We start from the raw sequence: 18835 nt of genomic DNA, 5'->3' as shown, positions 1-18835 counted from the left end.
CAGTCGTGCAGGTAAACAGACCGAACTTACTGTCATGCAACAGACACACTCAGCACTTACGCCCACAATACACTAAGCTTGTCTTAGAGGGGCATTTAATGTATATGGCAACCGTCTGTTTACTCGTCTGTTCCCATACTAAGGCCTGTCTGATTCATCTCCGTTTCCTCAGTCCAGGGATAAGGGTAAAAAGCAGGTGTAAAATAAGTAATCAACAGAGAAAGCAAACTGATGCCACTGTCTTTTCCCTGGTTCCACATTTTGCCTCAAGAATCTCTCATCCTGCAACTGGGGGATAATAAAAACCAGGCTTATTCTAAGTGCTTACACGCGACCCATTTACCCTCTCCGGATCTAAAGTGCGTCCTCTATGAAAGGAATTAAAGTTAAATAATTCTTAAGGTTCATTCAGCTCAGTAATTCCATGATTCTATGATGAAGTCATGTATAAAGATCTGTTAATATTTACCAAATGTTTCCATGTGGTAATTATGCTCATACCTGAAACCAAAGTTGTGCTCTTTACAGATGCTAGTCAACTGCAACATGTACTTAGAAAAGAAAAAAAAAATCCAGAAAACACTATTTTTGAAAATACATACAAGTGCATAAGAAAAAATCTTAGTGAAATTAAAAAGATTTAAATAGTATTTGCTTTCGATAACACAGACTTGGCTTGACAGAATCTGGTTAGGATTTTTATATTAGGAATGGTAAGTAGTTTAATGTTTCTTGGGCAACGAGAAATCCAAGTCACGCTAACGTATACAGCTGGCTCAGCTAGGTTAATGTTTCCAAAAGGTCCATGGGACATTTCCATCCAATATACATGCTACTTTCTTCCTTAAAACCCTCCAGTGGCTTCCTGCGGCACTTAGAATAAAACCCAGTCTCCTAACTGTGGCTTGTAAGGCTCTACACACACTGCCCTGACTTCTCTCCTCTTCTCCCACAGCATCTCCAGGCTTCTCTCAACAACTCCAATGTGCCAATTCTTTCCCACTTTACAGGCTGTGCACTCGCTCTTCCCTCTGCCAGACACATCTCCTGTAGATCACACACCTGGTTCCTTCAAATCCTTCTGGGGTCTCTACTGATACACTACTCCCTCAAAGAGGTCTTCCCTGCCAGCCCTCTCAGAAGTGGGCTCCCTGCCCCGTAATTCTTTGGCACATCTCTTTGATTTTCTTCATAGCTCTTATGACAACCTGAAATTATTTGGTTCATTTATTCCTTTACTTGTTCACGACCTGCCTCTCCTGTCAGGACCCACCAGGATGGAAGCTTTAAAAAAGCAGGAACCTTGCTCATCTTTTTAACTCCTATAATTCTAGAGTTTAGAACAGTGCTTTTTTGTTTTCTTTTAGACAAAGTGACAAAATTGGGGTGCCTGGGTGCCTCCCTGGGTTAAAGCCTCTGCCTTCAGCTCAGGTCATAATCCCAGGGTCCTGGGATCGACCCCTGAATTGGGCATTGGGCTCTCTGCTCAGCGGGCAGTCTGCTTCCCTTCCTCTCTCTCTGCCTGCCCTCTGCCTACTTGTGATCTCTGTCTGTCAAATAAATAAATAAAACCTTTAAAAAAAAAGTGACAAAATTATTCCAAATTCATAAAGAAATGCTAGTAGTGTTAAACATCTGTTGAATAAAATAATAATGAAAGCTGTTCTGTAAGAAAGGACTATCCCAGGCTCTATACACAAATCATCTCATTTAACTTCATGATGGCTCCATGAAATGGGTATCCCTCCACTTTACAGATGAGGAACTGAGGCTCAGAAAAAGTTAAATGACTTGAACACAGAAAAGAAGGGCAAAAGGTGATGCCTAAAAATGTGAACTTTCATCTTTTCTCCCAAACTTTCTCTTTCTTTTTAAAAAGGTATTAGCATCGGGGCACCTGGGTGGCTCAGTCTGCCTTTGGCTCAGGTCAGGGTCCTGGGATCAAGCCATGAATCAGGTTCCCTGGTTAGTGAGAAGCCTCCTTCTCCCTTTCGTCCCCGCTCGTGCTCCCTCTCTCAAATAAAAAAAAATCTTTAAAAAATAAATAAGAACAGTTTAATCCTATGATTATATAAAAATGACTTGAATGAGCTAAGACACTTAAAATGAAGAGGATTCCAATAAATAAGAAAAGTGGGAGATTAATAACATCAGGAAATATATAAAATAATTCATATTTTTAGGGGCACCTGGGTGGCTCAGTCAGTTAGGCATCTGACTCTTGATTTCAGCTGAAGTCTTGATCTCAGAGTCCTGAGACCAAGCCCCATGTTGGGCTCCATGCTGGGCATGGCACCAGCTTAAAATAATTCATATTTTTAAGGACAGGTCTAAAAAGATGAAGGTAATCTTAACCTAGAATGAAAACACTGCCATTCAACTGTTTTAAGAATCATGAAAAGGCTGCAGTACAACAACAAAAAACAAAACAAACTAGTGAATTAGCGACAATCAGAAACTCAACTTTTTAAAGTACATATCCTCTATAATAGCACTAAGAAATAGGACATACTTAGGGACTGTGGCAGTTAAACTTTATGCATCAACATGGCTACGTTTTATGCCCAGGTCCTTGGTCAAACACTAGTCTAGAGGTTGCTGGGGAAGTATTTTGTAGACATGCCTGACATCTTCAGTCAGCTGACATTAAGTGAAGCAGATTACCCTCCATACTGTGCTTAGGCCACATCCAGTCGGTTGAAGGCCTTCAAAGCAAAAAACTGAGGTTCCCTGGGGAAGAAGGAATGGTCTCAAAACAGGAATAGTAATCCTAAGTTTCCAGCCTGCTGCTGTAGGCTACAGACTTTGGTGTCAGGACCACATCAACTCTCTCGCCTGAGGTTTCAGCCTGCTGGCCTGGCCTGTGGATTTCGACTTGCTAAGTCCCACAGTCGTGTGTGCCCATTTCTTAAAATCTCTCACTCTCTCTATACACACCTACACCTTCCACTTGATTGGTTCATCCACTCCTCTCCTCAGTATTTACCCAAAAAAATGAGGTCATCCATCCATCCACAGACATGTACGTAGATGTTCATGACAGTTCTATTTGAAAGCCAGGAACTAGAAATAACTCAGTGGCGATCTAGAGGTGAATGGACACAAAAACTATAGCATATCCATACAACGGAATTCTACTTACCAACAAAAAAGGAATAATCTATTGATGAGTGGTAGAACATGGATAAATCTCAAAATAATCATGCTGGGGAAAAAGCTAGACCAAAAAGGAGTATAAACTTTATTCTAGGACATGCCAACAAATCTAAGTGAAGGAAAACAAATAGTGGTTGCTTGGGGAGAAGTGGGGCATTACCAAGAGACTTCTGGGGGTAAGATGGTTATGTTCAGTATCTTGAATGTGGTGATGGTTTTGTTTTTGTTTTTTTAAAGATTTTATTTATTTGACAGAGAGAGAGAGAACACACAAATAGAGGGGAGCCGGGAGCCTGATGTGGGACTCGATCCCAGGATCCTGGGATCAGGATCTCAACTGAAGGCAGATGCTTAACTGACTGAATCACCCAGGTGTCCCAACGGTGATGGCTGTATAGGCATACATACATGTCAAGGCTTATCAGACCGTATACTTTTTTTTTTTTTTTTAAGATTTTATTTATTCATTTGACAGAGAGTGAGATCACAAGCAGATAGGCAGGCAGAGAGAGAGGGAGAAGCAGGCTTCCCACTAAGCAGAGGGCCCGATGTGGAACTTGATCCCAGGACCCGAAAGCAGGGGCTTAACCCACTGAGCCACCCAGGTGCCCCCAGACTGTATACTTTCAATATGTGCAATTTACTGTGTAACAATGATATCTCAATAAAGTTGTTTTAAAAAGGTAGACATTTGTTAGAAGTGCTAAAGAAAAACTTAAAGACTTAAAGAATAACAGGGGCAGGTTTCCTAATGTGGGATCAACTGTCTACAGATAACCTAAAAGACTGCTTCATTCCCATCTTGAGTCAGCCTTTTTAAACAAGAATGATCTTTAATCTGGGAAGGGTAAAAAAGGATTAAGGGGAAAAAAGAAAAAAGTAATTGAAGCCCAAAATAAAAAGGAGACAGAAAAAGAAGACAGAATTGCTTTAAATTAGTATTTATAGATCAAGAAAAATCCTATTCTAAGACATTAAATATATCTCCAAGTTTGGTAACTTCTAAGGAATCATAAGGAAATACCATGAGGATGGCTGCAGAATTCATGCAAAATTCTAGAACAGATTTTGTAATATGATAAATGAGAAGCCAGCTTCTGTAACACTGTAATTGCTCCTGGTCCTCAACCCTTCCCAATGATTCCTTCTTGGATTCCCTTCTGGGTTCTTGTCTCACCTGTCCCTTATATCCTGGCACTCTCCAGATCCTTGTTCCACTTCCATTCTCACTCCACAACAGGACCTGTAACCTTCCAGGGGAATCACGATTCCCTTTGAGTATGTGAAGAAGGCTACACCCCTCAATGATGCAGATCCACATAAAATTTTACATGTATTTATTGCTCCCCTGAACCCTGGGGCATGTATTCCTTACCTTCTCAGTGTGAGGAAATTCCTCTAAGAATCCTAGCCTGGGCTTTGTCTAATAGCCCATGCAAAGTGAGATGTACGCATAGCTGTGCTCATGGGAAATCTGAATGCTCACAAACAGGATGACACGGAACCTAGGACCTCGTATTCATCTGGATGTGCAGGTGACACAGTTTAGCTAGGTAGATGCTTAGGGGACCTAGTGAGTGCTGATTAACAGATTTATGAAAGTTTCTGATGACTTTCTGTAGAAGCCCATCCTTTTATTTTTTTTAACAAAAGGTGATTTGAGTGAGGATTTAGAAAACCATGCTGACCAAATTTTGAATAAATAGTTGTAAGTGTGAAGAGCTGGGTCACAGACCCAGTCAACACACTAATTCAGCCTCGGGGTAAAATGAAGGTCGCAAAGAGCCCCAACTTCAAAGTCCTTTCCATATGTATATTCTCCTTTTCCCCCAACTACCAATAACCTGTGGACATTGAATGCATTCACCAAAACTGCACTCTCCTCGAGGACAAGGCCTACATCTTCTCCTGCGTCTTCATCGAGTAACCTGAATGATGTCAGCATCACACTGTAGCTTGGGATGTATGATATTACAGTGTAACAGACGACTCAAAAATCATGTGCCTACAACACAAGGATTTATTTCTCACTTATGTCTATAATGTCTGTCATGGATTGGCTTCAGCTCTGTTCCATCACTCTGGGACGAGCTCTAGCTAAGGCATACTGGTTCCGTACCAGAGGAAAAAGAGCCACTGGAAAACCACAAGATGGAATTTAAAGCATCTGTTCAAACAAGGAATATGTCGCTTCCTCTCACATTTTATTGGTCAAGGAAAGCCAAGTGTCCAAACCTGATTTCAACAAAGTAGGAAATATAATCCTCCTACAAAGGGGACCCTTGTAAAGAAAGGCAACAAACTCTTCTTAACAATAAAGCAATCCACCACAGCACCTTACCAATACACAGTGCTGAGCAACTGGCAGTAATTATTTGTGTCCCAGGCCAGAAATGCCACCAGGCAGACTGTATTCTGTCTCACTGAGGCACCGGCACCAGTATGCCAGCCCCATACTGAAGGGCATGCTAAATGCTTCCTAAGTGAGCAGTGATAGGATGAGCACAGGATCGGTTATCAAAAAACCAGTGACGTAGTCCCACATCTGCCAATTCCTGATTTAGTGGAAAGTCGTTCTCTCTTCTGATTCTTGGGTGGTTGTTGTGAAGATTAAATTAAAATGTATATGAAAGCACCAAGAAAACTGTGCAGTTTTATACAAATGTTAGCTCAAATCTCCAGACAGTCAAATGGGATGAAATCTGAAAAAGATAAATTCATTTAAACTTGTATGGTAATGCCAAGACCTCATATCATGCATGTACTTTCAAAGATCCAACTGGCAAATAAAGAATGAGAAAGATTAAAGTAGCCCACGTGAGAAGGAGACAAGGTTTTAGTTGACCAGAAGCTCAGTATGATCAAAGGGTAATGTGGCTGCCAAAAAATGTAATGCAAATTTCAGGCTGCATTAATAGAAGTACAGTATTCAGATAATAGCTTAATTGTATTCAGCCAGGGTCAGACCACATCTGAAGCAGTTGGTTCAGTTCTGGCCACTGTATTTGAAGAGGTATACTGACAAACAGACTTTGTCATGAGTTAGCAGTGTGGCTGGAGAAAGGTCTGTAAAGCACGTCATGTGCATATCTTTTAAGAATTAGCTTCTTACCCCTGACTGTGGAAAAGAAGACCAAGTAGGATTTAATAGTCGTTTTCAGATACTTGAAGAATTACTGTGTGTACGAATTGTGTGTTTCACATACATAGCCCTAGAATGCCAAGGCCCAGTAAGTGAAAGTAAGATGGGAAACAGACTGATATCAATGAGTTTTTCCAACACTTAGGAACCTTCTAAAACAAGGAAGGGTGGAGGACAGCATGGGGGAGACGCTATAGAGAGGACAGAACTGGGAAAGTCATACAAACCTAGCTCACTCCTCTATGTAACCCAGCATATCTGAGGCATTTGAAAACGTCCAAACAGTATTTCTCTTTTCTGACAAAATAATAATAATATTAATATTAATAGTGACAACGAGGAACAAGAACTGAGATAAGAAGTAAAACAAGAAGTTGTTTGCCTTGACAAACACAGAAAGGCATGCTGTTGAAGGGAAATGAAATTTCAAGGCCAGATAACATTAAACACGAACACACTGTCCTGGTTTGTACAGAGGAAACAGGCTTAGTCAAAATTGTATTTATTCTAGAAGTTGTTTTTCTTAGCATGACCTACCTGCTATAATTTTCAGGGAGGTGCAAAAAATGTTTTAAAAGTTCCTCAAATGGGGGACGCCTGGGTGGCTCAGTTGGTTGAGCAGCTGCCTTCGGCTCAGGTCATGATTCCGGCGTCCTGGGATCGAGTCCCGCATCGGGCTCCTTGCTCGGCGGGAGCCTGCTTCTCCCTCTGCCTCTGCCTGCCATTCTGTCTGCCTGTGCTTGCTCTCTCTCCCTCTCTCTCTGACAAATAAATAAAATCTTTAAAAAAAAAAAAAAAAGTTCCTCAAATGGCACTTAAACAAAAATTGGCTTATATTAAATTAGTGTTCTGATTACAAGATGATAATAAGTATATCCATCAGTTTGTATAAGCACTCAAATTTCTCCTGGCAGACTATCACACTGCACACCACTGGCATTTTAAAAATGGTCCTTGCACTTACTTTGTTTCCCCATTCTCTTCAAAATCCAGCACGTTTCCACTCTCATTCCAGCATTCGTTCCCACATCTTCCCTACACCCTCTGGTCTCACTAGCAGGTCATAAAGCAGTTTATGAAGACGAATGCCTGCCTGATTTATCTTTGCACCATAGCTCCTCATCTGCAAGTCACCCACAGTTAGCAGTGAACATTCAACAATGCTTGTTAAATTCCTTCCTTTAATGGAACAGTTTTTAAAAGTTACCCAATATGTGTTGTGACACTGAAGAAAGTAAGTCAAAGGAGGCTGTAAGGACAAGCTGGCTATTATTTGTTTTAAGAATAACCCACTCTTTACAAAGTAGTATCTTGGAATACAATTTTCTTCTTCCCTTACGATTTTCTTTGCATCCTAGACGGGCTATTTAACAGGGTTTCATAGTACAGAGGATTTTCATAGAACACAGTACTGACACAAATGACTGACATCCTACTGATTTCCCTCACTGTAGGGAAGTAAATGTAAGAATGAGAGAAAAACAGGCTCACAGACTAATTAAAGTAAATGTGTATGTACCTTTCTGGAATAAATGTAAATTTGGATTTTAAACAATCAATTATTCTAAGCCAAAATCATAAAGGAAAATGCAAAAAAAGGAAAAAAGCTGAACATATATTCTCTACTAAAGGAATGAAATGTTAAGACTTATCTGGTAGAGGTTAAGGCTTGTTTAAGAACCTGTTGCTGGATTCTTAGACTTGTTACTTCTCTCCCTCCTCTCTTGTGGACACTACCTCCAAATGCACAGGTCGTGGGAACACAATGCTCTGCTGCAGACATGAGGAGAACGTAGTTTCAAATCTCCCATGTCCACCCATCTGACAGAAACAGTCTATACGCCACTGGGAGACCAGAGAATGAGTCAGTAAGGGGATAAAACAGTTGCTAGGTGAAAGATATAGCTAACTAAAAATGTTAAGTTTCTTTTCAATTAGATATTCACATATTAAAGCAACTGATCTTAAATGATGCACAATAAACATTCATTTGTTTAAACAAGAAGCCACTAGAAATTAAGTAGAGCTAACATTTATTGGTGTTTTCTGGGTGGTGGGCATTCTCTTAAGTGCTCAACATACCATGGCTCACGTATACACTTCATCACAGCCATGTAAAGCAGTGTTCTCAATATCCTCATGTTCAGATGTGAAAAAGGAGGTACGGAACGGTTAAGTAAGTTGTAGAAGTTCACATAGTATCGACAGGCAGGAAAGGGGTATGTATTTAGGCAGGGAGGGTCAGGGCCCACTTTTTAACCTCTGTGAGTGGCATCAATATATTATATACTTTGACATACGAAGGTCTTGAGTCTATTTGCTTTAGTCACATATGAATAAATTTTTTCATGAGCTATCGGACCTGTATAAAATTTACAAAATCATTGTTAAAATGTTTACACAACCAGCTTTTAGGATTAGATAACTAAATCCAATACGCTTCATGTAAGACCCAAGAACTTAATCTCATCTTCCTATGTATCTTTCGGCTTTATTATACTTCATGATAAGTGCAACTGGGTGCCTTTGACATACACAGCCTGACACTACGTCATTAAAAACACTCTGCAAAGACTGGATCTGGGATGTTTTACTCACATGGCGTACATTAAAGTAATTCTGCTACTTCACAAATTCTCGATGCAATTATTCAACAGACATTTGAATACTTAATGAACATCAAGTAGTACAGATACAAAGATAAAACTGGATGGGCTCTATTCTCAAGGGAGTTCACTGTTCCAAAACAATGAAATAAATGCTTTTATGGAGTTGTGACCAAGGTTCCAAGGGAGCAGAATCCTGCCTGGCATGGTAAGAAAGATGGCAGCTCCCTTTGCAAAGGCATGGAGATGTAAGAGAACATTTTCCTCTCAGGGAATATCAAGCAATTTAAGTAGGACTAGAATGAAGGGTTTACATGGGAAATGAGAGAAAGAGTGAGAAGAGAAGAAGAATGAAGCTGGTCTTAGATAAAGAAAAGTCTTCAAAATCGTAATAGAAGGACCCAACCACTGTAAGGATTTAAGTAGAACAGTGATAAGATCAAATATGCTAACAATAGTGGTATCACACTTTTATTTTAAACAACAGAACCCTGCTCTCAAAAGAAACCTGTGTAAACTTTCATACTTATAATTGATCAAGTAAGATTGCACTGGTTGAAATTGGAATGAACATGCCTGACTCCTTCCTGAACCTTTTACAGAATAGTTTCAAAACCACTGCTTTAAAGAGAAATATTAATATATGCATACAATTCTGTTCTTTTAAAAAAAGACTTATTGACCCATTTGAGATAAAGAGAGCACGTGCTCAAGGGTGTGGGAGGGAGAGAATCTCAAGCCAGATTCCTGCAGACTGTGGGGGCCGTTCTCAGGACCCTGAGATCATGACCGGAGCCAAAACGAAGAGTCTGACACTCAACCAACTGAACCGCCCAGGCACCCTTACCGTTATGTTCTATTTATCTCATGCCTCTCCCAATGTGATTCTAACTTCTTAATAATTCATTCTCGTGGTTTATCTTCATTATGGAGTTAGGCGTACACAAAACTAAGCAAACAATACTAGACCTTAAAAAAAATCAATGACAAACTGTTATAATACAGAAAAAAATAAGATTAATTATCAGCCTGTTCACCCTTCAGTTAAACTATAATTTAAGTGAGCACATTGTATAACCTCATACTAACTACTGTATTTATGGCCACAGGATAGTCAACATTGGTACAGTGGTGGAAAATATAGGATATATGATTGTAATTGATATAATGTATTTTTTTGAAGACTGATAATCTTGAATTTTCTTAACAATGATTTTGAATCTGGTAATCCTTCCCCACTTACCACCTGGGCATCTGTTATCCCACCTTATAAAATGCGGAGCTCTATGTGATCACTGAAAATCATCAGTGTGGAAGTGCTTATTCTTCCTCAGGCATTAGCAATAATATGTAAACTGATTAAAGATTCCCATATGCTTCTCCTGGCAGTCTGCTACTCTTGACTCTTCACAGTCAGAAGTGCTAATAAAAAAGCAAGGTTACAATCTGATGGAAAAATTATTTAATGATTAATTTAAAACATTTTGTATTAAAACAAATATATTCCCTTTATACAACTAAATTAACCCATACGATACTTCTCTTTACCTTTATCCTCGCCATTCCTTGCAGTAATATCCGGGGCAAGGTGGGGAGGTGGGTATATAACCACTTAAATAATCTCAGAAGTGTTTAAAGTGCTTTCCCCTTTATAAATCATAGATTAAAAGCAAATGTTCAGAACAGTATTTAACATATATTAAGAGTTACAGAACAATTTCACTTTTCTCCATCAGATACGACATTAGAAAAAAAAAAAAAAAACATCACCACCCTGGGCCACTCTATCACGCATTAAAAGTTCCTCCATAGTAAGGGGGTAAAGGCCAATTATTGATAATTATTAAAAAGAGGAAGATGGGAAAGAAGCATAGGATATAAATTAAATCCTTCAATATATCATTTGACTAAAGTATATAATATATTTACTTACAGGCATGTTTAAGAAAGGATCCTTAAACAGACACAACAGAAATGTCTTTATAAGGGAAACACCATTTCCATATGATGTTGTAAACCCACCGTCCAACACTGATCATTTCTGCGCACAGTCTATCCTACCTAAAATTACCAAAATTGCTAGCTATTCTCATATAAATTTGTTTAGGATAAAGACAATTCTCTGATTATAACAAAAGTAAGTTATACCACAGGCTCCAATTAAATTAGTGCACTTTATGAAAGGAACCTAATAAATCATTCATTTCCACTTCTTTCAAATATAAAAGTGTGAAGACTCTAAAATAGTCGTTAAGAACAAAGTGCTTTTTAAAAAAAAAAACTTTGAGGGGGCGCCTGGGTGGCTCAGTGGGTTAAGCCTCTGCCTTCGGCTCAGGTCATGATCTCAGGGTCCTGGGATCGAGCCCGCATCGGGCTCTCTGCTCAGCAGGGAGCCTGCTTCTCCCCCTCTCTCTCTGCCTGCCTCTCTGCCTGCTTGTGATCTCTCTCTCTCCATCAAATAAATTAAAAAATCTTAAAAAAAAAAAAAAAAACTTTGAAAATGAAATACTTGAAAGTAATCCTATAAAAACATACCAAAAAAATCCTCATATATAAGATAACAATCAAAACAATACCTGATATCGAATACTTAACTGTATATTTAATTAGAAGTTTTCACTGTTAAATTTTCATCCTTTGCCCATTTAGGGGCAAGTTGCTTTGAAAAATATTCCATAGACAGATATTTTTAAATGAGACTGTATACCTACTATTCTGATTTTAATTTGATTTTAATAATATATCAAATAAAATTAGAACAAATGTTAATAATGGTTATAAATATTAAATTATACATACTGTGTTTAACTATTCCTGGAGTAATGTAAAAATGTTTGTAAAATATCTTAAGATAAATTTATATTTTCCTCTAGTTTGTGAAAATTGCAATAACCTATTTATTATTTTTATTTTTTATTATGCTGTTTAATTAGCCACCACATAGAAGTACATCATTAGAACCTTTCTATTTAGTAATAACTTGTGATTAAAAAATACTCAGTGAAATTCAAACACTGTCCCAGATGGAGCAGCTATGAGAAATTACACAGGGCAGATTTACAAGAGAACTTTCTATTGATAGTGTAGATACCATCCAACACTAAAAACTAGCACGAATGGAGTTTAGAAAGCATAAACAAGCAAGAATGAAAGAAAATCCTTCAGGGAGAAGGAGAAAAATACAATTCACAGATAATCTGTAACTCTGAACTTTGCCTTTCTGATTTTTCCAACTTTTGCCCAAATTTCTGTTGATTACAAGGTCCAAACTTTTTTTAAAAATCCCATAAAGAAGATTTACATATACATATCAGTTATTAGGCAATATTTTATGCTTAAGAAGTCTAGCAAATATTATTTAAAAACCCAACTTTACATAAAGCATGTACTAACCACATTTTATAGAAAACTGGGAACAGAAAAACTGAATGACATTTTTAAAGTGACACTGAGTTATATAATGAAACTGATAACATAAATCAGCCTTATGTTCCAATTAAAATTTTTTATTATTTTTTTTTTAGAGAGGGAGAGGGGCAGAAGGAGGAGGAGAGAGAGAATCTCAAGCAGGACCCAGGCCCTACGAGGTAGGGCTCCATCTACCAGAGATCATGACTTGAGATGAAAATCAAGAATCTAACAGTCAACTGACTGAGCCAGTTAGGTACCCCTTGGCACAAATATTTTAAATCCAAAATAGTCTACTTAATTTTTTGCATGTATTTAATTTTTTTTAATTACATGCCTTTATTACTGATAAGTCCAAGTAATAAGGTTTTTTAAATCTCACCATGCTCTAAAATTAGCAATCCTTTGAGACAATACCTTGGAATTTTTTTTTAATTGAAAAAATTTAATATCACATCTTCAAACTTCATTTTTACTCACTTGTTTAAGAGAGGAACTAAGAGCCTATATTAAGAACACAATGGCATCATTCAAGCTGTTCCCTCAATTTTTATAATATTCAATAATGCTAAGAGGAAAAAAACCTAACCCATTATCCCAAAGTTGGGCTCTCAACCCATACTTGGCAGGAAAATAATTTCTTGCTTTCTGTTCAAAGCACAAAAACAAAACAAAAACTATTAAAGCACTCAAACACTTTGATGCTTTGAACACTTATATACCTTTATAAAGGTCTTATCCTTTAAATTCTGTCTCTAAAAATAAGACTTCTCTAAAACTGGGGAGAAGTGTCACTCTTATGAAGCCAGGCATGAATATTTAAGTAAGACAAAGTAAATTTGATTAATTATCCATAATAAAGTTTGTGCAGTTTCTTTCTCTACCATGTATCCCAACATAAAGTTTGCGATAACCTGTAAGCAAGTTCTAATTGTATTAACTCACATTCCTTTTTTGTTTTTATGTCACCCAAGCAAGATGATTTCAGATGAAAACTCTGAGTACCTCATTTAATACCTTCTATGATTCTAAATAAACCCAACTGCAATAACAAAAAGAAAAAAAAAAAGTTCCCTGAAAAGTTTAAAGAGTACATAGTCCTTCTTTTATCAAAATAGAATTTTTCACAAGTGACCCAAAGAGAATTACAGCTTAGGAAAATCAAGCCTTTAATTCTGAGGAATAATTTGCACCTAGAGAAAAATTCAAGGTAATGGTTTTCAATGCATGTGGACTTTAGACCAAATCTATTTATTTTGATTTTGCTGAAGTCTGGGTATAACCACTCGTTGGCCTATGCTATAGGACCACTGTCCTAGTAACAGTATCTTATAACAAGGTGCTTTTGATACCTTAGTTAACTACAGTACCTTGGATGGGCTTCCACACAAACCTGACCATAAAATTTTGGCATTTTAATTAGGTTTCAATGTACTTCTTAAATGGCACAGCACAAATCAGATGACAAGTTTTCTATTCATAACATATTAATTGGCAGCCTACAAGCAGCATAAGCTTGAATTTAAGAAGCCCATAAATATTAATTTTGTCCCCACTTTTGAGAAAGGGACAACTCAAGGAACATACCGATAAATCTTACATTATGCCCCAAATCTATTCCTAAATTGCTGTATGCCAAATGATTTTTTATAAATCAAGTCACGTTTGGTTAAGTACCATGTAAAAGGGATTATTTGAAGGCACCTTTTAGTGAATCCTTTTTGTAAAATATAGGATTCTCACATACCTAACCACTAGTTAATTTGTCTTGCAATCTTATACTTGTAAATATCATATTTCTTAGAGCACAGCTGCTTTCCCAGGCCAAATTCATCCCAGTATTACTGCCCTTCTCCTTATTTCCCAACCTTTAAAAATGTCACCCAAGAAACCATTTGTCAGTACAGACTATACAAGCAATACCAGAAAAGTTGAAAAAAGAAGTTAAGTGATTCTTTTAATGTAAATAGAAACGTATGCATTCTTCAAAAAGAAATCAATTACTTATTTTTGGCAGTGAGCACAATAAATTCCCAATAAAAACGATTTTTAAAAATCAAGATACGCATATCTCAAATCCCTTTCCCGGGGCACCTGGGTGGCTCAGTGGGTTGAGCCTCTGCCTTCGGCTCAGGTCAAGATCCCAGGGTCCTGGGGTCGAGCTCCACATCGGGTTCTCTGCTCGGCAGGGAGACTGCTTTCCCCCCTCTCTCTCCCTACTTGTGATCTCTCTCTCTCTCTCTCAAATAAATAAATTTTTTAAAAAATCTCTTTTCCATATGTCTTTATCACTTGGTGGAAACTGTTCAAGAACAGTTTATCTCCATGAACACGTGACCTCCATGATGCTACCAAGGTCAATGAGATCTACAGGAGGGGCATATGCTGAGTAAGTGCTGATATACCCAATTCTACAGTTCCCTTTAAAAAGAGAGAAGGAAGGACGAAAAAAAGTATTTATATATTACAGGAAATGATGTTTTAGGTTGTAACAGTCACGTAGCCCATGACAGGATTGTTTACAGACATATGTCAGCAACAGCCAATAGGAGCAAGACCTCAAAAGGGCATCAGAAGAGTCAGGTACAAAAACTGCCGCACAGAAAGAATGAACAAGATCCCAAACTGAATAAACCTCCTTTACATCTTGGACTGAAACGCTCCGGTACCTTGGGTACGTGCCACAACCACTCAATTTTGAAGTGAGGGTTTTCTGTTGACAGCACTTTTTGAAAATGACAAATAATGGAAGACCCACAATCAAGAGAAGAGGCTCCCACGTGTCAGAAATTCTCAAGTAAGGAGCAAGTGTGCATACGCTGGGCCTGCCAGTGAGCACCGACCTCACCAGGTGTCCTGGTTTTCCCTTATCCTTCACAGAAGCCTCCTTCAGACATTTCCTCAGCTGTCACAATCCTGCACCTTTCACAAACCACAGGTTTTCTTGGATGAGATTTAAATTTTAAAACACATTACCCACTTGGTATAATCTGCTTAAGCTGGACTTACTACTCAAAAAATCCTTATCAATTTGAAGCTATTATATTTGAGATATCCAAGCAACTTCCAAATAGGAAAAAATGACATGTGAGAGCTAGCGCCTGATAATTTAAAAGGGACTTAGTGGAGAGCATTTAACGGGATCACTCATTTTAAGGTCTGGTAAGAGCACTGGAAGAGCGGACAATTAAAGAGGAAAAACCCCAGCAGAACCACCGGTTATTCACAAGCAGCGGAGTACTGGGCTGGTAGCAGTCTTCCAAGTTACACTCACGGAGGCTCCTGATTGGCGGGTGGCACTGGGTCAGTGTGATTACTTAACCCGGGCGGTTACAACTCCACTCCGAGGAGCTCCAAAGCTTATTACAAAAAGGGGACTGCCTGAGCATATCAAGTACCACAGTGCCCTCCGATTTTTCTCTCACGGACCACGGAGCCTGACACCTGAAACTCATGCGACAGACATTCCCGTGTTTCATTCCGAGTTTTGTATTTATCGTTTAAAAGCCCCCCGGGCACTGATTCAGTTGCGGGTGGTAATGTGAAAGATTTACCCATTTCCTGCATACCCAGGGAAGAGCTCATGACCATGCAAGCAGTTCCCTCTCTCCCAAGTAACTTTTTTTTATCATTTAGTCCTAAAATAACCACAAGCAACAAACACCAAACATTGGCATGGCAACGTCCACACATCATGCCCCAGTGCTACCCACAGGCAGATTTGTTCATCTCTGGTCCCCATCCAGACGGGTCCTCCCGGTCCCTCTCCCTTCCGTCCGGTCCTGCCTGGCTTCCCCGAGTTTTGCTGTGAAATCCGCCACTTTCGCTGGCCCGGGCAAAAGCACAGAGCCTCGTCCCAGGGGCAGAGTTTCTCTCAACTGTCCGAGGACCCCGTCCGAAAAGCTTCCAGCAGACCACCCCCCACCCCAACCCCGCGCACCTTGCTCGGCCCCTCGCCCTCTCCCGGTACTTTACCAAGCCCCAGAGAAGGGCCCACCTGCCTCCCGTCGCCTGACCCCACGCCCGGGTCGCCCTGCCAACTCCTACCCGGCAGCTGCACTCCCCCGGTGCCAAGCCCCTCACCAGCCAGGGGCCCGACCCCGAGGGGCAGCGGCGCAAAAAAAAAAATAATAATAATTAAATAAATACCCCCCCGCCACCCCCGACAGGCTGACCCTGCGACGCCCCCCAGAGGCCAGGTCCCGAGCGCCTGTCAGCGTCCCCGGAAGCAGTCGGGCAGGGGGCTGAGCGCTCCCCTGTCCTCTTCAGACGCCCTCTGCCCCCCGCCGCCGCCGCACTCACCTGGCGGGCTCTCGCTGAGGGGCCGGGCGAAGGTACCGGGGGTCGCGCAAGGAGGCCGGCCGCCCGCCGCGGCCCCCACCCTCCCGAGCCCGCGCCCGCGCCCGCTCGCGGCCGGCGCGCGCCCCAGGCCCGACGCGCGCCCAGAGCGCCATGGGGAGGGGGCGCGGGGACGCGCGAGGCCCGGGGAGGAGGGGGGTCCGGGGGGCGGGGGCGAGGGGCGCGGTGAGAGCAGTGGCTCGGCGGCGTCCGCGGAGAGAAAGCAGCCTCGGCCGCGTCCGTCATGGCGCGCGGCGGCAGCGGCGGCTCCCTCCGGCCTCCCGGCTCCCTCGCCTTTAGTTTGACCTTTCCCTCCAGTGTGTCTGAGGGAGAGCGGCGGTGCGCGCGCGTGTGCATGTCTCCGTGTGCGCGCGCGCGCGTGGGGAAGGGGCGGGTTCGCTCCCCGACGCCTGACGTCACTGCCATGGCAACGGCAGCCCCGCCCCTCGCCTCCCATTTCCTGCCCCCGCCCTCGGTGCACGTTCCGGGGTCTCACGTGCTCACTCACACGCACGCACGCACGCTCGGAGCGCGCGCGCCCAGAGCGCTCGGGTTGCTGGGCGTGGGGGCGGAGGGGGAGTTGGGAGGTCATCTGGGCGTCCTCGCTGACTCGCTGAATTTGACCAATCCTGAGAGAAGGAGACGTGGGTGAGGCGGGCCCGGCTGCCGGGTCGGCGTGAAAAATTTCCTCAAGCAGAACGAAAACCCTTCGAGAGCGACTGAGCATGCCCGGTGGTGGAAGGGGGGCGTTCCCCGGGAGTTCAGGCAGGAGGAGGGGGAGGCGGCTGGTAGTCCAGGGAAGGGTACCCCCGGCCCCAGTGTGGCGAAGATTAAGCCCTAGGAAACCCGGACTCCGTGGTGTTAGGGTCCGGCAACTTCGGATTGCAGTCTGGCCTTGCAGCTCCTGCTGTGTGACCTCGGATGTGTTACTCACACACTCTGAACCGTCTTGGGTAAAATGGGGTTAGTCAGGTCTGCTATGGTGGTTGTGAGGATCGGAAGAGAAGTGAAATGAAAAGTGCAGATAGCACAGGGAAGTAGTCAGGATTGTAATAATGTTATGTGGTGACAGGTGCTAAGGACACTTATGTGAGCATAACATCCTCGCTCTATTATATGCCTGAAATGAGCATAACCCTGTAATGCTAAAAAAGATAGTGGAAAGCGCTTGGCCTGACATGTATGGTGACCCCTAAATACGTAGCTATTAGTATGGCGCTCAGACCTCCTTGTTTTACAAACGGGGACACGGGATGTGAAGACATAGAAAGATTAAATGTTCAATGCCAGGTAGTGGCAGAGACCCAGGCTGCAAGTTCAGTACTCTGTCCTACAGGGATGGTGGAAAGAACGTCCCAGAAAAACCTATAAAGAGCTCCCTTCCATATCTGTGGGTCCCTTCGCTCTCCCTACGGACCCCATCCCCATCCCCTAAAAGGTTTACAACTCTGGACATGAGGGCTGGATAGCCTTGGTGCAACTTTTGGAGGTCACTTTTTTGGCTTCTCAGTTTGCATCTGAACAAGCAGCAGAAAAGTGTTATCCTCAGTTCCCTTCAGGCCCCTAAATTTCTTAGAGTTTTGGTTAAAGTATAAACATGTAGCAAGGAGCTCCAGGTCCTCACGATTTCTGGATGGCTGAGGAAAGATTAACTGAGTTAACTGTCATCATTTACCCACTGTCCACTGGTGGGCAAGAGCGCCTTTACAGTCCACAAGGAGCCTCTGGCTAGAGGGCCATGCAGGCACCTATGACTCAGACATACTGGTGACCTCACTGTTCACCAAACTTGTGCTCCCAGCCTTTCCTCTAACAGCTCTTAATCACTTACTGCCTCATGGTATTTCTTGAATGTTGTAGTATTTTTGCTGTTGACTTAAAAATTTTTATTATGGAAATATAGTTGATATACAATGTTGTATCCATGCCAGGTGTACAACAGTGATTAACAATTCTATTCTATTACTCATCGCTCACCATGATAAGTCTAGTCACTACCTGTCACCATACAATATTGTTACGATATTATTGACCACGTTCCCTATGCTGTAACTTTTTAAAAAGTGTATGTCTGTCTCCTTCTGTCTTAAAGCCCCAAACCTGATCTTAGTAAAGGATATCACCCTGTTCTGCAAACATGCCCTTATGTTTCCCACTTTGTTTGCAGGAGTTAATTCACTTGACT

General features: G+C 41.4%; 1 protein-coding gene across 1 annotated transcript in view; it reads right to left on the bottom strand.

Moving 5' to 3' along the window:
• LOC125097749 (proline-rich protein 18-like) overlaps positions 1 to 16972 on the bottom strand; it is a 64445-nt gene extending 47473 nt beyond the window's left edge. The window contains exon 1 of the mRNA XM_047725744.1: positions 16615 to 16972. Coding sequence (XP_047581700.1) covers positions 16615 to 16896 — 282 coding nt within the window. The 5' untranslated portion in view covers positions 16897 to 16972. The remainder of the gene's footprint in view (positions 1 to 16614) is intronic.
• Positions 16973 to 18835: the final 1863 nt, after the last annotated feature.

This window comes from Lutra lutra, chromosome 4 (genome assembly GCF_902655055.1).
Source record: "Lutra lutra chromosome 4, mLutLut1.2, whole genome shotgun sequence".
In the NCBI taxonomy this organism is placed as follows: Eukaryota; Metazoa; Chordata; class Mammalia; order Carnivora; family Mustelidae; genus Lutra; species Lutra lutra.
The sequence above is the reverse complement of the archived record's forward strand: the minus strand, read 5'-3'. Positions and strand labels throughout refer to the sequence as shown.